The sequence below is a fragment of the Schistocerca americana genome, chromosome 8 (genome assembly GCF_021461395.2).
Source record: "Schistocerca americana isolate TAMUIC-IGC-003095 chromosome 8, iqSchAmer2.1, whole genome shotgun sequence".
Taxonomy (NCBI): domain Eukaryota; kingdom Metazoa; phylum Arthropoda; class Insecta; order Orthoptera; family Acrididae; genus Schistocerca; species Schistocerca americana.
Window position 1 is genome coordinate 461,761,462 of NC_060126.1, and position 21,883 is coordinate 461,783,344.

The 21,883-nt window shown below is 41.8% G+C and overlaps 2 protein-coding genes across 2 annotated transcripts in view; one reads left to right on the forward strand and one right to left on the reverse strand.

Annotated features, from left to right (window-relative positions):
* The window catches only part of LOC124544857 (gamma-secretase subunit pen-2), a 28,205-nt gene extending 25,920 nt beyond the window's left edge, over positions 1-2,285 (reverse strand). Inside the window, exon 1 of the mRNA XM_047123569.1 lies at positions 1,970-2,285. Within this exon, the coding sequence (XP_046979525.1) occupies positions 1,970-2,030 (61 nt within the window). The 5' untranslated portion in view covers positions 2,031-2,285. The remainder of the gene's footprint in view (positions 1-1,969) is intronic.
* Positions 2,286-2,322: 37 nt separating this feature from the next.
* LOC124544856 (peroxisomal biogenesis factor 19) overlaps positions 2,323-21,883 on the forward strand; it is a 60,723-nt gene continuing 41,162 nt past the window's right edge. The window contains exons 1-4 of the mRNA XM_047123568.1: positions 2,323-2,457; positions 2,684-2,800; positions 2,881-3,036; positions 3,165-3,325. Of these exons, the coding sequence (XP_046979524.1) occupies positions 2,698-2,800; positions 2,881-3,036; positions 3,165-3,325 (420 nt within the window). The 5' untranslated portion in view covers positions 2,323-2,457; positions 2,684-2,697. The remainder of the gene's footprint in view (positions 2,458-2,683; positions 2,801-2,880; positions 3,037-3,164; positions 3,326-21,883) is intronic.

Here is a 21,883-nt window from a genome sequence, read left to right on the forward strand (position 1 = left end):
CCCATCGTTCTACCATTCCTACACCGACAAGGGAACTTGCTGTTCCAACAGGACAATGCACGTCCGCATGTATCCCGTGCCACCCAACGTGCTCTAGAAGGTGTAAGTCAACTACCCTGGCCAGCAAGATCTCCGGATCTGTCCCCCATTGAGCATGTTTGGGACTGGATGAAGCGTCGTCTCACGCGGTCTGCACGTCCAGCATGAACGCTGGTCCAACTGAGGCGCCAGGTGGAAATGGCATGGCAAGCCGTTCCACAGGACTACATCCAGCATCTCTACGATCGTCTCCATGGGAGAATAGCAGCCTGCATTGCTGCGAAAGGTGGATATACACTGTACTAGTGCCGACATTGTGCATGCTCTGTTGCCTGTGTCTATGTGCCTGTGGTTCTGTCAGTGTGATCATGTGATGTATCTGACCCCAGGAATGTGTCAATAAAGTTTCCCCTTCCTGGGACAATGAATTCACGGTGTTCTTATTTCAATTTCCAGGAGTGTATAATATAAAATATTGACTGGCACTATTAAGAAAAGAATTTGCAAATAAGAAGAATTTGTTGACATTTTATAAAAATTTAAGTGCAAGGGTGTCTTTCATTAAGGTTTCAGTCCAGAGTGTGTCACTGTATGGAAGTAAAACATGGATGATAAACAGGTAAGACAAGAAGAGAGCTGAAGTTCCCGAAATGTGATACTACAGGATACTGCTGGAGATTAGGTGAGTTGATCAGATAACTAATGAGAAGGTACTGAATCAAATCAGGGAGAAAAAGACAATTCTGGTACAACTTGATTACGAAAGGGTGCTGATAGAAGAACACACACACACACACACACACACACACACACACACACACACACACATCACCACATTCGTTTGAAAGTCACTTAAAAGAGAGAGAGAGAGAGAGAGAGAGAGAGAGAGAGAGAGAGAGAGAGAGAGAGGGGGGGGGGGGGGGCTGAAGTGGATGTGGCTGCAGTAATCATGCAGAGATAATGGAACTGCATGGGAACACTGAATCATACCAAACTTTGGACTGGACACAACAACAAGTCATTTATATCAAAAATGGCACATGCACTAGCAAGAGAAATAATTACTTTTGAGCCGACTTTGTACATAAAGCGTCTAGCAAATGTATCAGCACTGGAAGATGCTGACTTGAGATACTAAACACAAAACAGAGTGGTCATTGTAAGTCACTCGTTTTACAAATGTTAACCTCACAATTCTCTGGCAATACTTCTTAATAACGTGAAAAAATGCTGAGTTGCATCACATTTTGTAGTCAATGTTAAACTGCAAACCTCCCTTTATTTAGCGAAGTCAGCCGACTGTAAGTCAAAAGGATGGCAATTTCAAATCACCCCCAATTGGACCATGTCTAGTAAAGTACTTCTGTGTACAAACCAACCTTCAGATTGATTGGCACTGATCTTTTTTTAACTTTAAAAATGCTTCTTAGGACTCGGCGTAACACAGGGCAACTACGCATTAACAGACGAATACTGAAGAATACATCCTCCAGCCTGCCGTTCTCTGAAACGCAGTCGTTTCTAGTGCAACAATGAATGTACATTTACAACTGTCGGGGTGTACGCCAAATACCATTCTCAAAATGGGTTAGAATGTAATACGGCACCATCTCGATATCTTCGTTTTAGCGATAGGCTGATACGTAGCGAGCTCACGTATACGTTTGATTAGAATCACTAGCACTTAAGCAGAGAGATAAAGTGATACAAATAATTAGCTGCAGGCAATATTAGGGCAATACACTTTAAAGTTTGTTTATTGATGGTGACTTTCTCTTTATGAACGAAAGTATTTGCTTCAATCACAGTTTACTGTAGGACTGGTAAACTGCAGCGGGTTCCCAACTGTCGATGGGACAAGGTTGGTTTCCTTCCTTTAAAATGCATTGATTTTATCATTTTATAACCTGTTACTTGCGAATACACTCACCTCTGAAGTACCATCGACATAGATATAGCTTCCTTTCATTTTTCATTTTAGACAAATCCATAGCGGATATATCAACACAAAACTCACTGACGTCTAACGAACATTTGTCAACTTACGCACACCCATTATCACAACACTGTACCAAAGATCAAAAAGTGCAGACATTTTACTCTAGCCTGAGACAGATCAATTTAAAGAGTCAAGCGCAGTCTCCACATCGAAAATAAGTTTAGGGGCTTTTAACACTTCTTACTGTCGTACCAGCTGACAAGGCAGTGAATCAATAAGATGTTTTTTCACAAGCTAACTGACAGGTAGGTGCGGTATTTTGGGAGGAATGTACGTGCTTGTTTTCGTTGCCTGCGGAAACATGGCTTCAAACATGACGTAAACAAAAATCAAAGACTTTCATCTTTCTTCCTTAGGCGCTAATGATTTATGATCACTGTACAGGCAGTGCAAAGTCGAAGGATGAGTTTGTGTTATAGGTAATCAGAATTTAACTTTTCTCCTTCTTTTCACAGAATGATGGTGGAATAACGCTTTATGTTGTCTCATTCGTGTTGTTTTAAATAAACTGAAGTTATTTATAGTGTTTTTTTTGTGTGTGTGGCCCTGAAACTGAACGTATTTATATATACAGTGTGTAACATTAGACACGGACAGCTATGAGTTCCGGAAACGTAACAGTACGTATGTTGTAATGTTTTACAGTGACAAAATTTAAAATGGCAGAGGCAGAGAAAGGAACAGATACGGGGGCGAGCGAGTCCGTTAGTGAACACAAATCAGATGCTCCGCAAGTAGACACACTGGATAACATTCTGGACAGTAGGGGCTGATAATTTATTTTGTTTATGTACCTGCCACGACTTGTTTGGTACGGTCAACGTCAATTATTTGTGTAACAGGTGCTCTCGAAGATTTTGATAATCCTCCTCCAAACCGAGGAAAATCAACTACTGATGATGCGGCACAGAGCACGTCTTCTGATAATGCACAAGAATTATTGGACAATAGATGGACGGAGGAGTTCATTAAGGAGGCAACGGCCGCCCTAAATCTTGGTGAGGTTTCACTCTTTAGATAAATGTTGCATTGCTGCATGTCAGTCAAAGTGTGAATTAAGAAATTTATTCCGAAATGTTGTTATATGACTCTTTCATGAAATTTTAAAGTGGTTATTATATACCAGATAGCAGCTCGTCGATAAGTGCAGAAGAGTTTGGAGCTACTATACAGAAAATAGCAGAAGCTGCTGGGCAGGCAATATCTGAGGATACATCTGATAGCGATTTCACAGAAACAATATCACGAACATTGAAGAACCTGTCTGAGGGAGCAGACGGACTGCAGGTATGTTGACGTTTGGATTTCCACATAGGACATTAAAGCCAAAGACTTGTTTAATCCCTTGTAAGTGTAGACAGTTAAGACTATCTTGTAATGATAATCATACATATGTAAATTGTAGATTTTAAAATGTAATTGATGTACTTCAAACCTAAGATAGGTAGCTACTATCATTCTGTAGAGCTTTTTTCTGTTCGTAAATGGTGAGATGGAAATAAATTGGCTGTTCCCTGTTGTTGTTGTTGAACCACAGCCTTAGTCTCCCTCTCTCTTTTGTTTACTTATCTGTTTAATAGTGGCAGACCACAGAGAGGAATAATAATTGACGTACCATACTCTCCTTTTTTCCAGTGTTTTCAAATCAATTTCTCTCTTCTCTCAACGTCTGCCACTCATGTAAAGTATTTATTCTGCTGGTCAATGTGATTTTTGATCCAAGCGCACACAGAATTTGATATTTTTCCTATAAGATTTTCTTTATATTCAATTTTTTGGGTCAACAGAACCACTGATAACAATTGTTGACCGAGCGAGGTGGCGCAGTGGTTAGACACTGGACTCGCATTCGGGAGGACGACGGTTCAATCCCGCGTCCGGCCATCCTGATTTAGGTTTTCCATGATTTCCCTAAATCGCTCCAGGCAAATGCCGGGATGGTTCCTTTCAAAGGGCACGGCCGACTTCCTTCCCCGTCCTTCCCTAATCCGATGAGACCGATGACCTCGCTGTCTGGTCTCCTTCTCCGAAACAACCAACCAACCAACAATTGTTGGCTTGGGCCAATATCATAACAACAGTGTGGCTTATGATGTCATACAGGCACAAACGGAAATAGAACATAACTCTGTCTTCTCCTCTCTGATGTTTTTTGTATTCTTTTTCTGCCTACTGTGTCTCATCATGCTCTGCTATGAGGGGTATCCTTCTCAACATCCTACAGTCACCTTACAAAATAGTAGTCTGTCATCCACCTGACGTATGTAATAGCGTGGATCTTGAGGGTTGCACTTTTGTAGATGGCCCAGATACAACACCTGTAAGATCCATCAAATATACCCATGCACTTCCCTTCTACAGCAATCAAATCACAATACTGTGCAACATTCTTGCAACATGAAAACGAGATAACAATCCCACACCACACTTATGTTCTACATCTACATTTATACTCCACAAGCCACTATGAAAACGAGATAACAATCCCACACCATACCTGTGTTCTGCATCTACATCCATACTCCACAAGCCACCTGACAGTGTGTGGTGGAGGGTACCTTGAGCACCTCTATCGGTTCTCCCTTCTATTCCAGTCTCGTGTTGCTCATAGAAAGAAAGACTGTCGGTATTCCTCTGTGTGGGCTCTAATCTCTCTGATTTTATCCTCGTGGTCTCTTCACGATATATACGTAGGAGGGAGGAATACACTGCTTGACTCCTCGGTGAAGGTATGTTCTCGAAACTTCAACAAAAGCTATGTATTCGCATGCACATTACACTTGTGTACATTGAGATTCAACTGCCATTTCCGGCACCATCAACCAGTTTGTTGCAGATCCTCATGCATTTCAGTACAGTTTTTCATTGTTACAACCTCTCGATATACTACAGCATCATCCGCAAAAGGCCTCTGTGAATTACCGATGTTATCCACAAGGTCATTTATGTATATTGTGACTAACAATGGTCCTCCGACACTCCCCTACGGCCCACCTGAAATCATTCTTACTTCGGAAGACTTCTCTCCATTGAGAATGACATGTTCCCACCTACAATAACTTATTTTGTAGTTTCTGTGAACTAGTATCATTCGTCGGTAAGAAGACATAATGATACCACACCAGATGAGTGATGTGTATCTGTCATCACATATTAACCCACGTATACTTGCTGGAACTGTAGCAATTGCCCTACTTCATATGAAAAGTTTGTATCATTTTGAAGTATTTTTTTTTATGTTAATAATAAATTCTTTTCATACATCTTTTTAATTCCAGGCACTTTGTTAAAGTAGGGATTACAGAAGCATCCGATTCGATCTGTCTCCTTTGACCCATGATATCATCAATATGGCGGAAAAGGCCATTCTCAGTGTCTCCAATGTATCACTATGATGCCGCTACATACACATGGTAACAAACACGAAAATACATATAAATAAAACAATAACATCTCCCTCCAAAAATAGAATCAAACTAACAGCACAAAGGTGGGAAATAAGGGGTTTTAGGGTGGGAATAAGCTAAATATATTTAAAAAAAAAACACACACACACAATCCCAAAACACAGGACATGGTGAACAAAGAAATAAAAAACAAAATTACAACATTCTGCTATCCAACAAAAACCCACAGGAATCGGACGCTCCCATGACCTATATAGCTAAACTGCAATTGTCGATACCACGAAAACAACACCTACAACTACGAAAATTGGAATTGGACATTTCCCTTGACCAGTATTGGTCAACAACAGCTGACGATACCAGAACACCAATGACAACACCAACACCTACACTTACGAAAACTGGAATCAGACATTTCCCGTGGCCTGTATCTGTCAACCACAACTGTCGATACCAAAAAACCAACACTTACAACTCTTGTTGTTGTCGTCTTACGTCCTGAGACTGGTTTGATGCAGCTCTCCATGCTACTCTATCCTGTGCAAGCTTCTTCATCTCCCAGTACCTACTGCAACCTACATCCTTCTGAATCTGCTTTAGTGTATTCATCTCTTGGTCTCCCTGTACGATTTTTACCCTCCACACTGCCCTCGAATACTAAATTAGTGATCCCTTGATGCCTCAGAACATGTCCTACCAACCGATCCCTTCTTCTAGTCAAGTTGTGCCACAAACTTCTCTTCTTCCCAATCCTATTCAATACCTCCTCATTAGTTATGTGATCTACCCATCTAATCTTCAGCATTCTTCTGTAGTACCACATTTCGAACGCTTCTATTCTCTTCTTGTCCAAACTATTTATTGTCCACATTTCACTTCCATACATGGCTACAGTCCATACAAATACTTTCAGAAACGACCTCCTGACACTTAAATCTATACTCAATGTTAACAAATTTCTCTTCTTCAGAAACGCTTTCCTTGCCATTGCCAGTCTACATTTTATATCCTCTCTACTTCGACCATCATCAGTTATTTTGCTCCCCAAATAGCAAAACTCCTTTACTACTTTAAGTGTCTCATTTCCTAATCTAATTCCCTCAGCATCACCCGAGTTAACTCGACTACATTCCATTATCCTCGTTTTGCTTTTGTTGATGTTCATCTTATATCCATCCTTCAAGACACTGTCCATTCCGTTCAACTGCTCTTCCAAGTCCTTTGTTGTCTCTGACAGAATTACAATGTCATCGACGCACCTCAAAGTTTTTATTTCTTCTCCGTGGATTTTAATACCTACTCCAAATTTTTCTTGTTTCCTTTACTGCTTGCTCAATATACAGATTGAATAACACTGTGGAGAGGCTACAACCCTGTCTCTCTCCCTTCCCAACCACTGCTTCCCTTTCATGCTCCTCAACTCTTATACCTGCCATCTGGTTTCTGTACAAATTGTAAATAGCCTTTCGCTCCCTGTATTTTACCCCTGCCATCTTCAGAATTCGAAAGATTCCAGTCAAAATTGTCAAAAGCTTTATCTAAGTCTACAAATGCCAGGAACGTTGGTTTGCCGTTCCTTAATCTTTCTTCTAAGGTAAGTCGTAAGTTCAGTATTGCCACATGAGTTCCAATATTTCTACAGAATCCAAACTTATCTTCCCCAAGGTCGGCTTCTACCAGTTTTTCCATACGTTTGTTAAGAATTCGCGTTAGTATTTTGCAGCTGTGACTTATTAAACCTATAGTTCAGCAATTTTCACATCTGTCAATGCCTGTTTTCTTTGGGATTTGAATTATTAAATTCTTCTTGAAGTCTGAGGGTATTTCTCCTGTCTCATACATCTTGCTCACCAGATGGTAGAGTTTTGTCAGGACTGTCTCTCCCTTATTTGATTTTGTATTTATAACCCTGTATTCACCTGACCAAAAATCTTGTTCCTCCTGCCACCGAACTTCACTAATTCCCACTATATCTCACTTTAACCTATCCATTTCCCTTTTTAAATTTTCTAACCTACCTGCCCAATTTAGGGAGCTGACATTCCACACTCTGATCTGTAGAACACCAGTCTTCTTTCTCCTGATAACGATGTCCTCTTGAATAGTCCCCACCTGGAGATCCGAATGGGGGACTATTTTACCTCCGGAATATTTTACCCAAAAGGACGCCATCATCATTTAACCATGCAGTCAAGCTGCATGCCCTCGGGAAAAATTACGGCTGTAGTTTCCCCTTGCTTTCAGCCATTCGCAGTACCAGCACAGCAAGGCCGTTTTGGCTAGTGTTACAGGGTCAGATCAGTCAATCATGCAGACTGTTGCCCCTGCAATTATTGAAAAGGCTGCTGCCCCTCTTCAGGAACCACACGTTTGTCTGGCCTCTCAACAGATACCTCTCCGTTGTGGTTGCACCTACGGTACGGCTATCTGTTTCGCTGAGGCACGCAAGCCTCCCCATGAACGGCAAGGTCCATGGTTCATGGGGGAAATGTAACATACTGTAAATAATAACGAATAAGAAACAAATAACAACAAAATCCGTCCTAGTTTTTCCGTTGTTTGATACTGTGTATGAAATGATATTAAAGTTTTCAGAAAGGCAACTGAGATAATATTGACCTATCAAAAATTAGAATAATAATACTGGTATCGACAATTACTGTTGAGGAAAAGTAAAGAGGAGGATGTCCCATTACAAGTTCTCCTTTTAAACTTAATATAATAGATAAAGTACATCAAGTTCTGATATTTTTTGATTTGTGTCAACCTTTCCCTGACATGAGTTAGCAAATTCTCATCTAAATTATTGTCTTGTTGGTTTGTTTTAGTATTTCTTGTACCAGAATTAGCTTTTTGTTGTATTCTATTTGTGCTCCCAGATCAGTTCTGACTGTTTCATTTTAGTAGCTAACTTTCCCATTTTAGCACTTAGGTCTGCCTTAAATGGCTCTCTATCTGCCCTAAATTGTTTACTAAAGTTTTTCAGAAATCTTCAAATCCTCTACTTTGTTTCTGGACAATACTGCCACACACTTTAAATAATGATACTTGAACAACACTTTCCCAGTTCAAAATAGTTATCAACACTTCAGTAAATTCTACAAAAAAGGGGAGGCAGTTTTCACTCAAGATATGACACAAAAGATGGGAAGGGGGGGGAGGGTGTTGCTCAGGAGTAAATACAGCTCACCCGGCTCTGCCGTGCAGTGCACATCAGAATGTAGACTGTACTGCGCTGCTGCAACTCATTGACATTGTGAAGTAACTGCACAACTACCCCTCATCCTGCTAGCTGTTGTATATTCATTAATCGCCCATTAAAATCTGTGATCTTTAGTCAAAGCAACCAGCCATCGATTTTTCATATCAATGTCTTAGACTTTTACTTGTCTGACATTGGCGATACATTACTTTTTAATATTTGCCTTTCAGTGTGTAGTATGTGCACTTTCTTTCTTGAAATAGTTATTTATCAGGTTGTCAAGGGCAATGACACAATTTCACAATAATTTTCTGTATAAATTAGTTTATTCTTCTCAAATAGTTTCATTCAGTAGTTGTTATTATTCTTTTGTGTACAGCTTCTTCCTCTTATTATTCTTTGTGGTGTCCATTTGTTTCTTACATAGTTTGAGTTTCCATTATAATTTCCAGCAATCATTTCATCCATGTTCTGTACTAAGACACCAAAAATTAGCTGTTCCATTGGATGTTGTATGATTTTATACAGTTCTTGTTACACTTGTATATTTTCAGATGTATGCTCTTGGAAGGCTGTGCGAAAAATCATCTCCAACCATATTTTTATTGCTATTAAGAAACTTCTTACCACAATTATAACTACCTTAAAGGGGCATGAGAAGTCCATCATTTGTATTAATAAAACCATATCTGACATTAAACATGTACATCATTGACCTTATCACATCAGTAGCTTCCGTCAGCCATAACGTCCCAACATAGACTCTGAACATAGAATGGAAAATTAAGAGACCATTTCATTTGTCTCTTTACACAACATAATAACCATTGTCAAAATGATGACTTGCCACATGAAAAAAAATAGCAAACCTGCACAACATCTGTGCTGTTACTTTCAATATCTTTCTTGATGATTTTTATTTACAAGAATTGTTCATCAATAAGAAGACCCAAGCTTATGCAATATTCCTCTGGAGTCGTATATATCACCACAAGCAGTTGGGTTTGAAGATATATGAGTGGGTTGCAGAGTCACAACCGAACATAAGGACAAATGATCCTTAAATTAGTTATATAGGTTAGTCTGAACAATTTGAAAAGCTTGTTTAACAGTGTTGCACCATTTCCAAGTTAATTAGCATAGAAGTTAGACAATCAGGCCGTTGCGCACACAAATTCAAGCAGCCTGCCAGATACGGTTAGTGTCAGTTGTTCTCATGATGTAGATGATAATAGTGTGCAAAACTGGTCTGCCTTTGGCTCAGGTTCACTCCTTATTACTGTCCCATGTCTGGTTTTTATATTGCTCTCCTGTTTGGTTTTGGGAAGCCAAACAAAGAACCAGTTTGACAACACCATCTCTGGCAGACCATATGAATTAGCACCCACAACAGCCTGATTGGCTAACTTATACGATAATTAAGTCAGAAACATGTCAGTTTTTTTCTTTTTCTGAACAAATATTTCTCATCACAACCTACCCTGCAACACCCTTACAAGCTATTGAGACCCATCCAGAGAACAGATAAAAGATATGCCTGGATCTTTATCTAAGCCCGAAGGAACTGGTAACCCCTTGAACCTTCCTGCATTTGTTCCTTGCAGTTCTCTGTGAGCGTTTTTATTGTGACTCATTATGATGGAAGGCTGAACTGGTTAAGCTTGCTCTCATAACAGAAATCTCTGGTGACATTGGGTTCTCTCTCTCTCTCTCTCTCTCTCTCTCTCTCTCTCTCTCTCTCTGTGTGTGTGTGTGTGTGTGTGTGTGTGTGTGTGTGTGTGTGTTAAACCAATCTTACTTTCTTATGTTGACTCCTGTGTTTGGGCAATGTTATATTAAAGACTTTTAAAAATAGTGTTCATCAGAGGGACTGCATGTTCAGATACAGTTATTTAAGGTTATTTAGTAAACCCAATCATGGTCACTTATAAGTTTTTACTTTTTACTTGTGGCTAATTGGTTTTGATCTACTAGAGATTGATCTCTAGTAGATTGAAACAAGTCATCCGCAAATAAGAGGTAAAAACTTATATGCAACCACAGCTGTGTTTACTAAATAATTATAATACTATTAGGTCACTGGTTCTTGGAAAAATATTTTTAAAAAAATATGTTATTTAAGGCTCTACTTGTTTCAAATGCTAATTCCTCCCATCAAGTATTACAGTTTTTATGTCTTGTTGTGAACCTTTCTAATGCACTTTTACTTCCTTTTTCATGAAACTATCAGTACTTTCTGTAAGTAGATCCATACAGGATTTGGCACGTATTATGGTAGAACCTTCTTTCTCCGACATAAACTTATTTAGAGTCCCTAGATATTTCTTTCTATTAAACACAACTGCTCACCTTCCTTCACCATTACTATTTTTTTCCTTCCTTTTTGCACATCATTTGCACTTAATATTGGGTGTAATTTCTCATGCACATTCATGAAATTATTGCAGCTTTTCTAAATTAATCCTTTAGCTTTATTTAAGTCATCCTGCATATTCCATACTACACATGTTGTACTTGAGCTATTCGGTTGATAAACACAACATGTGTTTTATCTATTTCGTGTAGCCTGCCATCACTCTTGGGTACACTGTTTTCTATTTCCTCCACTCAGTCATCTAGTTTCAGTAATTCACTTAACCTCTCATCAAGCCAAAACATCCATTTTTTTTAGATATTCTTTTCCCATATAACTCATTTCAGAATGCATTACATCCACTGTTAACTGAATCCTCTACATTGTCTGCATCAGTGGACTGAATGATTCATTATTAACAGGTGTAGCCACACTTATAGGTTGCACATTTACACAGTTCATAAAACCAAATTACTACATTGCTTTTGCAATAGCAATCCTTGATTATCAAACTTATTTGCTCACTTGATAACACAAATTATAAAACATCGAATGAATTATTATGCACCCATCAGATGTGTGTAGTTATCATGTGACTAATGCGTTAGTAATAATGTGACATTCTGCGCACTCTCACAGTGTACATTGACCATGCGTACAGCCACAACTGATCTGCTCCATCTCCATACTCCAGTTTAATGCAACTTGTTGTGTGTAAAGCGCCCATGGGTTCGCAGTGGATTGACAATGGCCTGTAGAGCCAGATGTTGACAGCTGATGTGGCAGACCTGTCCAAATAAGACTGAGGGACAGTCCATTCTTCACTTTACTTCAAGTCGAATCAACTTTAGATGGGCCACACTGTTCTATAACGCATCTCACCTCAAAAACCAGTTATCGTAACGTCTTTTGGTTCATATTTCCCTTGAATCACCTCTGCTGTAGCTTGCAATTCATTTGGTTCTTACAAATTATCACAAAATGGTTTTAATTCTTTGTTAGTTTGTTTGTTAAGGTATTTGTACATTAATGCTTGCAACATACACATTAGTTCTTTAGTTTCTGGAGCATTGCTAAGCAGCTGTTTATCGTATCAGTAAATTGTTTCTACATAATTGGTGCATATAATCAAGCTGTTTCTTTGCAAAATTATTTCAGACTTTCAGTGATCATTGCCTTAAACCATCCTTTACAGTTTTCTGTTTCGTGTACTAAACTTTTCCACATGGAACGGTATCTACCTGCAATGCCCGTACACGTTGTCTCCTTGAAGGGAGCTCATTAAATTGGTATAAACTAGGTTTTAGGAATTGGTCTAATACTGTACACTGCACACTTGTATTATTAAGCCTGAGACTTCACACATTTATTGCCTCTGTCAAACCCCTGCTGACCAGTTCCAGTTGTGACGAAAAATATCCTTTATTGGTAGGTTCTTCCATAATCCCTTTCACCAGTACAATGTAGACAACAAAACTATTGAGAATTCTCACTACCCAACTCTAACTTTATAATGTCACAACAGTGGCTGCACACATTATAGTCCTGATGTAACAACACAGATAATATATATCCAATATTTATACAAAGTAAAGGCCAAAAAGGCAGTACATCTACATCTACACACCACAAGCCACCTTGCAGTGTGTGGCACAGGGTACTTTGTGTACCACTCTCACTTCCCCCCTTTCCTGTTCCAGAAGACTGATTGTCGGTAAGCCTCTGTGTGGGCTCGAATCTGTCTAATTTTATCTTCATTGGTCTTTTCACTCTCAAAACTTTGAGATAAACCACAATGTGATCCAGAATGCTTCTCTTTGCAGCATCTGCTACTGGAGTTGGTTTATTATCTCAGTGATGCTTTTGTGCTTACTAAATGTATTTGTAATGAAATGCGTTGCTCTTTGGATATTCATTATTTTGTATATCAATTCTCTCTTGGGCAGTTCCCATATTGATCAGTAGTTTCAAGTATTGGTTGAATGAGGGATTTGTTAAGCTACCCTCTTTGTTGACAGACTACATTTCCTGAAGCCTTTCCAGTGAATCTCTAGCTAGCATCTGCCTTTCCTGCAATTTGTTTTATGTGTTTGTTCCTCTTCAAATTGCTGTATGTATACTCTTAGATATTTTATGGAAGGAACTGCTTCCAGTTAATGTTCTGCAAATGTGTAATCACACAATAATGGGTGTTTCTATGTATGTATATGCAATATGTTACATTTTTTTAGGTTGAGTCAATTTCCACTACCTGCACCAACTGTCGGTCCTCTACAGGTCTTCCTGCATTTTGCTGCAGTTCTTGTAGCATTGCAACTTCTGTGGGTACAAGAGTATCATCCACAAAAATTCTCAGGGAAATTCCAGTGTTGTCTACTATGTAATTTACATATATTGTGAAAAATAATGGACCTATAGCAACTCCCTTAGGCACACCCAAAGTCACGTTTTTGTCTGAAGACCTCTCTCCATTGACAATGACGTGCTTTGTTCTATGTGCTAGAAACCCATCAGTCCAGTCACAATGTTGGTCTGGTATTCTGTGTGTGTTTAGCTCATTAAGTGGCAGTGTGGAACTGTATCAAATGCCTTACGGAAGTCAAGGAACTAGGCAGCTACCTGGGCGCCGGTATCTACTGCCTTCTGGGTCTCATGGACCAATGGAGTGAAATGGGTTTCACATAATCATTGTTTTACAGAGATTTTCAGTCTCCAGGGGCAAAGTAGGTGGTAGACTTCAGTTTATTGGTAGAATACTGGAAAAGTGCAATCATTCTACAAGGGAGACCGCTTACAAATCACTTGTGTAACAAGTTATAGAATACTGCTCAAGTGTGCGGAACCTGTACCAAATAGGACTTACAGGGGATATTGTATGTTCACAGAGCAGGGCAGCACAAATGGTTACAAGTTTATTTGATCCATGGGATAGTGTAGCAGATATACTGAAGCAACTGAACTGGCAGACTACTGAAGATAGACATCAACTATCCTGAGAAAGTCTGTTTACAAAGTTTCAAGAACCAGCTTCAAATAATGACTCTAGGAATATATGACAACTCTCTACATATCACTCACGTAGGGATAGTGAGGATAAGATTAAAATAATTACAGCATGCACAGAGGCATTCAGTCAGTCATTCTTCCTGTGCTCCATACGTGAATGGAACAGGAAGGAACCCTAATAACTGGTACAATGAGCCGTACCCTCTGTCATGGTGGTTTACAGAGTATAGATGTAGATATAGACCAGAATCAGAACCGATTTTTGCATAACTCAGAATCGATTTTTGCATAACTCAGAATGGTCACAGTCTCCTGACATTTCATGTAGGTATTACCTGTTTGCTAATCTGGTACTGACACTTGTGGAGAGGTGGACGCAGTGATAGCAGACTATTGTGTGCCATAAAAAGATTGGTGTATGAACATATCATGCTTTTGGAAACTGTGAGGATCATAATGAAAGTAGTGGCAGTGGTCCTTAAATCTCTTAATATTTATTTTTTAGAGAAACCAAGTACCTTGTCATAATCTATGGACTTTTCTCGTGCTTTTATATGTAGCATCTAATTCTTTCCAGATGTTTTTCCCATCATTCTACGAGTTTGAAAAGGGTCTTACAATAGAACTCACTACCCCCACCCCCATCCCCCGTGGGACCGGAGGTTAGAATAGGACCGAGGTATTCCAGCCTGTCGTAAGAGGTGACTAAAAGGAGTCTCAGGCATTTCAGCCTTTATGTGATGGTCCCCTGTAGTGTTTGACCTCCATTTTCCAAAATTTTCCCGAAAAGTGAGCCAATTGTGGAAGGGCGCCTTACATGGCGCATAGTGTCCATCATGCGCTGAGACCTCTCGCATCCTTCGTTGACATGGATCTGCACGTCTGCTCATTCTCCAACTGTTGGTTGAGGTCACTCTCTTGGGTGCGTATTTTTCCATGAACTGTGCAGTATCGTTTTCTGCGTTGACGATGATAATGGACTTGTTTATTTGGTTGCACCTGATAACCACACGGTAGCCAGCCCATTGTGGTGGGGCCGCCATGTACCCTGTTGGTTGTAGCCCCCTGACCACACAGGGACTGCTATGCTGATGCCTGCACCGTTAACTCCTCACGTATGCCAAGGAGTAGTTGTCCGCCTTCCTAGGGCATCGGGACTCCCAGCAATGGCCATCCTGCCAGGGGCCTTTGCTGCGGATATGTGATGCCCGTGGGGAGGGGCACTTGTTTGGAATGGGCGGCATCAGGGCGGATGACAAACCATGAAGCATAGTACATCATCTCTTGCTGATGGTCAAACACCAGCAGTCTCTAAGTGGACAAGGTGTAACTTCAGTTCTAAGAAATATGACCGAAAATCGTTCCCCCTCCTAGCCACACCATGGGAGGAATGCCAGGCTAATGATGGCAGCGAAGCTTGTTTACCCCGGTACCTCATATGTACGAGAGTTGTCAATGAAACCTCAGTTTTTTGTGGAGCATTTAGAGGACAAGTTTGGTGAGATGGAGGGCTTTCCAAAATGCGGTCAGGGTCAGTCTTGATCAAAACAGCATCCTCTGCCCAGTCATGGGCACTGCTCACCTGTGACAAGTTGGGGGACGATTCTGCGTCCATCATGCCCCATAAGAGCTTAAATATGGTTGAGGGTATCATATTTCACAGGGACATTCTTTTGCAGTCAGATGATGAGCTGCGCACCAATTTAGAGTGCTGAGGTGTCCATTTCATCCGGCGCGTCCACCAAGGTCCAAGGGACAATCAGGTTGCCATCAGTGCCTTCATCTTGGGCTTCGAGGGTGACACATTATCCGAGCTCAAGGTGATGGTCTACCACTGTGACGTAAAGCCATATATCCCTCTCCTGATGAGGTGCTTTAAGTGCTGGAAGTTCGGCCATGTCTTCCCGCTGTACTTCCAGCACCAACTGTCGAGATTGTGTACGTCCTTCAAATCCCAATACCCCCTGTGCCCCGCTCCCATCTCTGTCGACTGTGAAGAGCACCATTCACCTTGCTTGGCAGACTACAGGATTCTCCAGAAATAGGCTAAGAGGAAATATCAGAGGCTACATCCTGTGCATTTGACGTCAAACTACACCGCCGCTACGACAAAGGTTCTACTATCTTCCGTTCCGCCACGTATAGTTGGCTCTCAGAGCAATCAGACTCCATCTGCCCTCTTGATGGTGGAGGGCACTTCCCTCCCTGTTGCTCCTGGTCAACCTACCAACCTATTTCAGGAGCAACCCCCCCGCCCCTGCACAACAATCGGGGACGTCAATCCCCACTTAACAGCCAGAGAAGCGTAAGTCTTCTTTCACTCCTCTCGCCAGGAAGGGATCCCTTGGGTCACTCCCTTCCCAGGTTCCTACCATTGGCAAAGTTGACACCCGACAGTGGCTGAAGCAACCACAGGTAGCTGGTTGTAGGGTTTCACGGTCCTCCTCAGTCCCTGAGACACTCAGTGAAACCCTTCCAGCTGGGCAAACGTAAGGAGCAGTGCGAGAAACCTAAAAGGAAAAAGACCCCCAAGAAACAAGCCGGTGCCTTCCACAGTTCCCCCCATGTACAGGAGAATGGTGTTCCGCAGGGCTCCTTATTGAGTGTGTCCCTATTTTTAGTGGCTATTAACAGTCTAGCAGCAGCTGTAGGGGCGTCAGTCTCACGTTCTCTGTATGCGGATGACTTATGCATTCTGTACTGCTCCTCCAGTACTGGTGTTGCTGAGTGGCACCTGCAGGGAGCCAGTCACAAGGCGCAGTCATGGGCTCTTTCCCATGGCTTCCAGTTTTCAGCCACTAAGTTGTGTGTTACGCATTTCTGTCGGCGTCGCACCGTTCATCCAGAACCAGAACTTTACCTTAATGACGATCCACTCACTATATTGGAGATGTATCGAATCTTAGGACTGGTTTTTGACGCCCAATTGACTTGGCTACCTCACCTTCGTCAGTGTCATCTTAAGTGGAAGTTCTGGCAGCACCTCGATGCCCTTTGCTGCCTGAGCAACACCAACTGGGGTGCAAATCGCTCTACGCTGCTGCAGCTCTACAAAGCCCTTGTTCAATCCCACCTTGACTATGGGAGTGTGGTTTCTGGTTCGGCGGTGTCCTGAGCATTGCATTTACTCGACCCAGTGCACCACTGTGGCGTTCGCCTAGCGAGGAGAGCCTTTAGAACGAGTCCAGTGACCAGTGGCCTGTTGGAGGCCGAAGTCCCTCCATTGAAGGTTGGGCGTGCACAACTGCTTGCCAGTTATGTTGCACACATTCATAGTTCTCCTGTGCATCTGAATTACTGTCTCCTTTTCCCAACCACAGCAGTTCATTTCCCGCATCAGTAGCCCAGGTCAGGGCTTACGATTTTGGTTCGCATCCAGTCCCTTCTGTCTGAACTGTGTTCCTTCCTGTTATCACCTTTCCTCGAGGTCTATTCCCATACATCTCCATGGTGTACACCTAGGCCGCAGATTCTTCTGGACCTTTCGCATAGAGAGAGGAAAAAATATTGAGCAGAGTGGGAGCCAGTACACAGCCTCTTTTCACAGCAAATGGGTCAGATGTGATTCCGTCAAAGACCACAATACCTTTCACATCTTCGTGAAAAGCCATGATCATCTTTAAGAGCTTTGGAGGACACTCTATCTTCAAAAGTACTGCATACAGTCCTCTGCTGACTGTGTTGAAAGCCTTCTTTAGGTCGATAAAGGCAATGAACAGATGATTTTTCTGCTCGCGACGCTTTTCCTGAATTTTCCAGAGTGTGAAGACCATATCAACTGTAGATCGTTAGGGACGAAACCTACATTGTTCCTCAGGGTATATGCACTCAGCAAGCTTCTGAAGTCTGCCCAACACTACACAGGCAAATGTTTTTCCAGCTATACTCAGAAGTGAGATTCCATGGTGACAGTTGCAATCGCCACGATCACCTTTACCTTTGTATAAAGTGATGATAGTGGCATTGCGTATGTCTTGCACCACATTACCCTCAGCCCAACATTTCAGTAAGGGGTTGAAAAGCAGTGGAAAACATGGCTTAAGGTTTACAATTTCTGTAGAGATGTTGTCTTTGCCAGGGCACTTCCCACTTTTAAGCTGTGCAATTGCTCTTTGAAGCTCCTCCGTAGTAGGCAAGACATCCAAATCATGGTAAGGTGTTGTCTGAGGAATTTTATCCATTGCATTTGGACTAATGTTGGTGGGATGTGAGTAGAGGCTGGAGTAATGTTCTACCCAACAATGCAGTTGACGATTTTGACTTGTGATGACTTTTCCATCCATTTCCTTGAGTGGTATGCTCCTCTTTGGAATGTCTCCAATGGCATGTTTGATGCGCAAGTACACACCACCAATGTCGCCGCATTGGAACACTCCTGTATAGCAGTGCAAAGTTGCTCCCAATAGGAACTGATGCAGTTGCGACCAGTGCATTGAACAGCTACCTTTGCTTAGCTTAGCTCTCGGTGTGTAGAACTGCATGGGTTTTTATGCCAGATGACAGTGGTCCGACACTTAGTCTCAAGGAGTGGTTTCAGGACATCTACATTCTCGATGAACCAATCCTGGGATTTTGCTTCCAGATTACTGAACACATTTTCAGCTGTAATGGTAAGAAGCGATTTTACACCTTCTGCCAGTCTTCAGAAATAGGAGTGGCTGAGTCTCAGGGATCCACCTCTTTCCATGTCTTGTCACTAAATACTTCTACTGCACCAGTGTTTCTTGTTTTGTTTTTCAAGGTGTTCTGGCAGAGTGAAACTTTTTAGTCATGAAGCGCACTATTGTCACTACTAGTGCATAATCTGTGTCACAGTCTGCACTAAGGAAAGAACGTTTATGAAAATGGTAAGGCAGATCTTTCCTTTTAGTTAGAATAAGATCTAATTGGTGCCAATGTTTTGAGCGGGGGTGCATCCAAGAAACCTTGTGATTCAGTTTGCCTTTAAAGTATGTATTGGTGAGACATAACTGATACTTTGCACAGAATTCAAGCAACCGCAGACCATTTTCATTCATCTTGCCCACTTCATGTTTGCCTAGGCAGTCAGTCCAAGAGGCAAAATCACCACCAATACGAGCATTGAAATCACCAAGGTTGCATAGACGGTCCCTGGAGTGCACTCCTTGTACCACATCACTGAGTTGTTCATAAAACTGAGCCTTGGCATCTGCAGCTGAGGTAAGTCTTTATGCATATACAGATATCAGCATCAGTGGTTCAATATTTGTTGTGAAACGCAGAGTCATAATGCGTTCTGAGATCCCAATCAGTTATTCGGCACAACACAGCAAGTCATTGTGGACAGCAAAACCAATTCCATGCTGTGTGGGGCTAGCAACATCTTTGCCCTTCCAGGAAAAAGTTTAGTTTTTTCCCACTATTGAGCCTTCTGGTATCCTGGTTTCCTGCAGTCTGTTATAGCGATATTGAGACTGACTAGCTCAAAGTCGATAGCAGCTGTTTTGTGAAGCTCTTGTGAGCTTCCAAAGGTGTCCGGGAAGCCTTGCAGCATAGTGCGGATGTTCCACGTACAAAAGCGTAATAAAAATCTTTACTTTTTATTTTATTTTAGTTTTTTTATTTTTGTAGCAGCAGATGTCGATATTACAGTGACGACTTCTAGCAGTGCCAGTCTTCCATACACCCAATGGAACAATCGGCACCAGGACGGGCCAGTACCTAACTGTCTTGGGGCTGTTCAGCTTGGAGCGGGCAGTGACTGACCAATGGACGTACGATGGACCCTCCCACTGGCAGTAGCAACCCTGGCACCCACTCCTACACCTATTAGAGCGAGCTTATGACTGGTAACTGCCGCTATCCATGTTGTTTTCACATGGGTGGAGTGTTCTCTCCATGGATACTACTGCGCCTTGGATGCAGATTTTAGGTGATGGCGAGCTTGCCCACTACTCGTGCAACCCTCTTGGCCTAGCTGACTGGTTCCACAGGAGTGAAAATAAGTGACGTGCGGAGTCAGGTTGGCTGCATGCAATTGTCACTCATTTACAGTTGGACCGTACTTGCACCTAACATTAGTGCCGATTCCAGGTTTCAATTTGGAGTTGTCCCTCTCCTATTCGGATGGCATGCCAGTGGTAATGAAGTCCATATCTCCAAAGACAAGAGATGGGAAACAGGATATGGATAAGAGGAAAGAAAGGGCATTGTGAGACACACTCTGTCTGGTTTCTAGGGAAAATGAATGCACTATTGTAATCAGCATATGAATAATTTTAGTCTGGATAATAAATATACAGGAAGCATCATATGATAAATGTTTTGAAAGATTCAAGCATATATTACATTTGCACAAGTAGCTCAAAGTTGAAAATTTAGTAAGAAAAAAAAAACTAACTGGAGTGTAATCATAGATGGGGTGGTTCCATCTTCATATGTTGTACACCGTATGACTACTGCAATTGCATACGGCTTGTCTATGTTCTACTAATCACGCTATTGCGTCTTTGCTTCACTGCATCAGTTAAATTCATAACATATTTTGTTGTAAATATATTCTCCCTCTTTAGCTCATATCTTGTTCCTGCAGAATCACAAATTCTTCATGACCATAAATTCTTCATTTTGCGTTTTCAGAACATCACCATTCCTGTAGTCACTACTTACGAGCATCATCGATTCTCCATGAGAAGGTTTGAATGTTATGCAAATTGTGAAAAATCTGTTCCTTCAAGTAATTGGCTTGTTTGCTTGATTAGAGCTTGGACAACACAGGGATGTCAGATTCTAAGCCAGCGGGTTTACTCGCAATTTGTTCTGCCATCTAGGAATTCAACCAATTATGTTTCTGATTACAATAAGAAAATAAATTATTGTGGTATGCCCCTGGGGGTTAGAATAAGCCCGAGGTATCCCTGCCTGTCGTAAGAGGCGACTAAAAGGAGTCTCAAACTTTTCAGCCCTATGAGTTCAGGTCCCATTTTATGGTTTGACTTGCCACTTTCCAAATTCTACAGAAGTGCGGACTATATGGGGAAGGACGGCTTTCGTGGTGCATGAGTTATCCATAGTGCCCTTAGATTCGATCTCCTGAACCTCTTTTCTTGGCTTTGCGTCTCCTCTTGCAATTCAACTATTTGGGCGAGGAAACTTTCTGGGGTATGTCGTCTTCTTCCATTGTCTCCTGTCCTCTTTCGCCCCCATGACAGTATTGGATTTCTCTGTGCCGAATATCCAGCATGGTAGCCAGTCCATTGTGGTGGGTCCGTCATGTACCCACTTGGTGGTAGCCCCCTGACAACACAGGTGCCTCTTCCTGGGCCATCAGGACTCCCGGCAACAGCCATCATGCCAGGTGGCTTTTGCTGTGGCTGGGTAGCACCCATAGGGAGAGCCCCTGATCAGAATGGGTGGCATCAGGGCAGATGACTTGCAATGAAGTGGACTAAGTCATCTCTTCCTGGTGATCGTACAGTGTCTCTAAGAAGGGCAAGATCGAGTACAATGCTGACAGGTATGACCCTAGATCATTTCCCTCCCTTGCTACACCATGGGACTACTGAAAGAAGAGAGGTATATTCGCCTCGGTATTTAGTCTGTAGCAGAATGGACGGGGACTGCTTTCTACCTATGAAGCCTCAATTTTTTGTTGAACATCTTGACGATAAGTTTGGGGAAGTGACAACACTGTCCAAGATGAGAAGCGGTGCAGTCTTGAATCAGACAGCATCCCCAGCCTAATCCTGGGCATTACTTGCTTGTGACCAGCTGGGTGATATTCCTGTTGGCATCACTCCCCATAAAAGCCTCAACATGGTCCAGGGGATTATTTTCCATTGCAACCTCCTATTGCAGTCTGATGACAAGCTCCACGCCAATCTAGAATGGCGAGGTGTTCATTTCATCCGGCGTGT